This window comes from Pelmatolapia mariae, linkage group LG10_11 (genome assembly GCF_036321145.2).
Source record: "Pelmatolapia mariae isolate MD_Pm_ZW linkage group LG10_11, Pm_UMD_F_2, whole genome shotgun sequence".
Classification (NCBI taxonomy): Eukaryota; Metazoa; Chordata; class Actinopteri; order Cichliformes; family Cichlidae; genus Pelmatolapia; species Pelmatolapia mariae.
In genome coordinates, this window is record NC_086236.1 from 45945411 (window position 1) to 45951410 (window position 6000).

General features: G+C 38.0%; 1 protein-coding gene across 1 annotated transcript in view; it reads right to left on the reverse strand.

The window, feature by feature from the left end:
• The window catches only part of LOC134635666 (doublecortin domain-containing protein 2-like), a 25125-nt gene extending 20535 nt beyond the window's left edge, over window positions 1–4590 (reverse strand). The window contains exons 1-4 of the mRNA XM_063485093.1: window positions 3892–4590; window positions 2974–3028; window positions 676–752; window positions 301–435 (exon numbers count right to left, since the gene is read on the reverse strand). Of these exons, the coding sequence (XP_063341163.1) occupies window positions 301–435; window positions 676–752; window positions 2974–3028; window positions 3892–4178 (554 nt within the window). The 5' untranslated portion in view covers window positions 4179–4590. The remainder of the gene's footprint in view (window positions 1–300; window positions 436–675; window positions 753–2973; window positions 3029–3891) is intronic.
• Between the last annotated feature and the right edge of the window lie 1410 nt (window positions 4591–6000).

The window sequence follows — 6000 nt, forward strand, 5'->3', positions numbered from 1 at the left end:
ATATACCTACAATATAACAAGAAAAACCACTGAATGAGAAGGTGTGTCCAAACTTTTGACTGGTAGTGTATATTTTTACTTAAAAAAAGAAAATACGTTTTAGCATTGGTAGTAAATACATTTTGAGAGAAGAAATCAAAATTCAATAATGCAAATATATGCAATTAGGAATAATCTGCTGTAACGGAAGTGCATGTGTTGAAAGTCTGATGCAAATTAGTTTATATAATAAATCATTAAGTTTGCAAAGAAATGCAGTCCATTTATGCAATTTTTTGTTTTTTGAAATTGTCCACCTACCTTCTAACTCCTCCGAGGACTCTTAAACCCATCTTCTCTGTAATCATTTCTAGTATCTTGTCAAACTCGCCCAGTATCCTCTGGTGGACCAACAGCCTCACTGCGGAGTTCAATATATCACCATTTGCCACCACACTATGGAAGGGAAATGCACACAGTTAAAAAAAAAAAGAGGAAGAACTTTGGTGCAAACTGTTTCAGTTTCCAGTGTCAAGTCCAGTTTTTCTTACGCTACCTATCTACTACATCTACTTCTTTTCTATGTCCAAATTGGTCATATATTTAAATTGTTTATTTAATCCAAATAATGGGACAATTTAAGAAGAATTTTTCCAAAGTGAAGTTAAAAACTTGAAAAATGAAAATTCAGCTTACAATATGGTGCATGGCTCCTTGATGGGTTTCAGGAATCGAGCTGACACAATGATTCTATTTGGTGGAAATGGTTTAATCTAAAAAAAGAGAAAAAAAGAAACAGTCAAAAAGCGTCAATAAGTCTATATCAAACATACAGCTGTTAATTAAATTTATCTGGAAGAAAAAACCTATTAATGCAGTTTTTAATAATGCACTAAGCTGAATGAGTAAACACTGTCTCATTTCTGTTTTGTGATAACAGGACTAAGTTAAAAGCTTGTTGGTGAATCACCTTGTCCACTTGGGATCTGGAGGCTCAAAACAACAGACCTGTATAAACTTTAGGGACTTTGCAGACCAATGCTCATACTGGAGTCCAAACAGAATGGGCACTTTACTAACCCTTCAACCTAAATACTGTATACAAAAGACTCATCAGGGTTAAAAATAGCATGCAAGCTCTAGAGTCAAAACTAGCAACAACAATTTGACAGTAATTAAACTGCTTTGTAAAATCATTTTAACCATTTTTAGTACACCAAAGTACAAAATAAAGAAAGAGCAACATCAAAGCTTTTACTTCTAAAGGGAAAGAAAATCCGCTATTGTCCACACTAAAATCATCTGTGATGTCCGTGACAGCAAAAGAATGAGCTCCCCAGTGATGTGAGGCTGCAGAGAATAAGCTCTGCAGGTTTTGTCCCACAACACCTGTAACCTACTGTGACTGTGAGACTAAGACTTGCATCCTAGGGGAGAATGGGATGAGGGAGGAGTTATATTAAAAGTCTTCTGGTGTGTGTGAGTGCAACCTGGCAACTGAGGTGTGAAGGTCAGAAGTAAAATTAAAAAATCTTAGATAAATAAAGGGCGGTGCATGTTCAGTGGTACACCAGTTTTCAACAGCAAGCCAACTGCACACTGCACACCGGGAGAAAATGCTACAACATACTACAGAGAGAGGCTTTGGAAACCACAGAAGATGATAAAACACCACAATCAAAAATCCTGAAATCTGCTGTTTGCTAGAGAATATAATTATTTTTATTTATTTTATGTTTTTTGTGAGACCTAGCTAACCAATCCAAATCAGGAAGAAACCAAGCAAGGCAAGGCATGCATCAGTCTCTAGGGACATCGCACAAGTTTTTTTTTCTATCGATTTGTTTATCAGTATCTGATCTTTCATTCTATAGTGGGCAAAAAGTCCCCACGGCTCGTTTTAGTGTCCTTGTACATAGTCCACTTGGCAGCAAAAAAAAACCAAAGGAAACTCCTTGTTCTTTCAGTGCATCATTTAAATGGAACCTCTGCCACATCACACACCTACTCAGTTATATCTTGAGTGTGCACTCGCTAGATACCAGTGAAGTAAACAACAATTAACAAGGTCATCTATAATGAAAGTTCTTGCAGCGGGTGATGAGACATAATCAAGAGCACGTTCTCTTTGAACGATAAACACATTACAGTCAAGAGGAGCAGATGATGACAGCTAGTGTCTTTAAAGTTGTGGTCATAAGTTAAAAAAAATAAATTATAATAATTTTAAAAATGGGCTGCACGCTTTTTAGAATACCCTGACAAAATTTGGAGTGCCCCATTATTTTCTCTGACAGCAATTAGCATGTCAAATTCTGCACCTCTTTGTTTTCTGACATCTTGTCCATAATGTAAATGAAGTCAGCAAAATTTGTTATTTTGGGTTCTACTAGACCATTCTGTGCTTTCGCCAGGATACATTTTATATTAATTTTAAAAAAAAAATAAGGAGGTCATGAACCTGTGGGCTACCTGACTTTAAGCTCCTTTGGCTCTGACTTCATTGATGCATTAAAGATGTATTAAAAGGAGGGATGATTATGATCCATAAATCAATAATGCATGGAAACTGAGACGACAACACAGTGATTCCTCACAGAGAACAATTAGGGGGAATGCTAAACATAACACCTTTCTTCAAGGATCTTCATAAAATCTTTACACTGTGGGTGTTCCCAAATATATTTTTCATTTTGAGGCAGTTTTGGATGTTAAAAACTGGACATAACAAGTTTGTAGTTGAAATGTAGCTACTTCAGCACACTAAAGTATCTGAAACTAAATCTAATGCAACCTGTGGACTTGATGTAGTAAGAGAGCATTTGAGGAGTCTAGCTGGATTACTGGAACTGTAAATTATATAAACCATCTCTTCTAATTGTTAGTTTGAAGCCAGCTATAAAAAAAAGAAAAATCCTGGGAATTTCAGGCTGTTAACACTGTTACCCTCTAACAGCATGGATCTTACTGACTTTTGAAGCCGCTTTGCCGTACCTGCATTGGAACGGTCTGCATCATTTTCTTCTTCCTGGAGCCAATCTGTAGATAACTAAAAACAAGAGATAACATGAAGTAAAGGTTAGGTTTCCTGTTCTGTAAGGTATTCTGCACCCCACACATGCAGAATAACGTTTTTCAGCAGTTAGGGATGAGAATTTGCTAACTGCTGAAAGCTGTACCAAGAGTTAAACAGCTCGAATTTAGCCACTTGTCGCATAAAGTCAAATACCAAATGTGCAGCTTTTTACTGCACAAAATTTAATATGTTGTTATACAGAGAGCAATTTCAATTGTTCCTGCATCATCACAGCTGATATTCCAAACATTTTTATCTGAATATTTAAAGAAAAAAATCTGCATGCACTTTCTCTGGTTTTTACTGTAAAAATAAAGGAAGATGGAGACAGTATGCAATCTTTTTGCATCTGGGATACATTAACTTCCCCTCTGCTGCTTCTCCATTGCATTCTATGAATAAGTGGCTGCTCAAATCTCATTATCTGCTGCATGAGGCCACTTATTTTTAGGCTAGGGCAGAGTACACTTCTCTACAGTGCTGATCTCATTCATCACTGCCGTGAGTCAGCACTGATGCAAAACTTTAAAGCCACGACTCAGCTCCGTGTCTGACAATTGGCTCGATTTGCGTATATATATATATTTGCTAATGTCAGCTACAATGATTATGAAACAGTAGGGATATTTCAAAAGAAATTTGCATGAGTCTCGATTAACAATGATTGCTAATGGCCAGCTTTCCCTCTTGAATGCATCAGCAACTGGTAGATGGTTTATTCCTGGTCATCTACAGCTGTATGCATCTAATGCTTATAGACGTCTGTATAATGACACAGCGTGAAAGCCTTATAAAAGTAGGCTAGCTTATTTGCCTAAACCACAATTTATGCTTACTCTAGCTTTTTGAATTTTTCCCTCCCAGCAGCGACATACTGCTCCCCGCTCCTCAGGCTCTCCAAGCAGTCAACTTTATGACCTCCTCTCGGTGTGTAAATGTTTCTCACGGCTCCAAACGGGGCTTGTATGCCGCCCGTCACCTCTCTTAGCAAGGTTTCAAAGTTGCACACCCTCTTTTGGTTTATCACCATCCGCCGAGCATCGTAGTATGGATCGCCGTTTCGAAACATGAAAACGTTCTTCACCACGGGTTGAGAGAGAAAGTTTGGCCTCTCCGAACTCATCTTTGTGCGTAAAAGCGGGCGGAGAGAAAAAAAAAAACACGTTACAACAAACTCACGGTTCAGAGGTACAGGCCATTATAACCTCATTAGAGCTGTTCCATTCTCGTCAAATGTTCTGGGTTGAGTAAAAATGGGTAATGGAGGCAAATCTTAAACCAGCAGACTGGACAGAGAAAAATCCAGAGGAGGAAAAAATGTTTTCTACACTTAAGAAAGTTGCTGATTAAAAGTATGATGGAGCGTATAAAAGTGCTGATGTTTCCCTGCGTTACAAATGTCAGCTGTCTGCAGAATTCCCGCTCCTCTGCACAGGAAAAGGTGTGGAGTGACCGCTACAGCGTGTGCACCGCTATAAACCGCAGGTGATGGTAAAAAGCCCAGCGAGTCTAAGTAGTTCCCTACTCTATGTAGACTGGGTATCATGGGAGCTCAACTGTTGGGATGTATCTATGGGAACAAGCCGTCGTCCCCTGGCCGATTAGAAGGGACCTTGCACAGCCATAATCATCAGGTAGTCAATCATTAGCTGATGAGATGGAGACCTAAGTGTTCAAATGCGCCCCGTCAGTGTGTGGGGTAACATAACAGCATATGCCCGAAGAGGTCCGTGATTAGAGAAAAATAATAATAATAAAAAAAAACAATTTGTAACCAAATACTCCTGGTGGGCAGGTGAGAACGTTAATGAGGCACCATGAGACCAGGTCGAAGCCGGGTTGCTGGTGACATCCTGAAAGCGGGGCGAAAAACATGTTTGTCTTGTGAACTGTAATTATTCTGGAAACGCAGCTCCTAGATATGTGTACCTTATGTACTTTTGCTCAAAAGTGAAACGCCAAATGTATTCATACAAGTCAAAAGCCCCTGATTCATTTTAATAAATGCATGCAATGTTTCTATTAGAACCAATACTACTAATGATACTACTAATAATAATAAGAAGACGACGACAAACATCAACAACTACTACTAATGCACTGTCTGTGGTTGATTTCTGTGAAGTTTTAAGCTTTCCACCTTATTTTTATAATTTTGCTGAGCAATCCGCTTGTTAGAGGTCCGTCAGATAATTCAGAGCAAAAGTTCTACAGAAGTAATTATAATAAATATAACTAAATGTAATAAATATAGTCACTGTGGTGTACTTTTTTGGAGCCATTTCGGTGACATTGTAGGTGAGCGTTTGTAAGTGCGTGCATTACCTTAGAAGATGATGCATAAAGTGTAATTCATTTACAAAGAGAATTCACGCCTGGGCCAATAATAGCTTACACTACTATGATTATTATCCGAATACTGACATTTGAAGTGGAACAAAAAACCACCAAGTTTTGCATCATATTTTTAAACACTCCATAGTAGACAGGATATGAAGTCAGTTATATTAAGATGGGTTAGGCTCTTTATTTGAACTCTTCATAATGAGTAAGCTCTGTGCTCTTTTTTTTTTTCTTTTTTGGCAACCGAACTGTATATACAAGTAACCTTGCATTGATGGGCTGCATATAGTGGCATGTAGTGCCCTTTTCCAACCAGTAGAGGGCAGTGGACACCAAATAACGGATCATAACCACACACCTGCAAGATAAGACGCCGAAAGAAAGTATTTTTATGCAATTAAAAGTAATTTGTGTGCTTATCCATTCACTGAGGGTTGCTTCTGTTGATTCTGTGATGTCATAGTAGTACAATAGTATGGTACATGAAAACGTGATGCATTTAGCAATACTCTTATAACATAAGAAGTTATAGAGTATTGTCTCAAAAGTACAATTAACTACAGGCAGTGACCGCTTTGTTTATTTGTTTTCTGTATGCTATA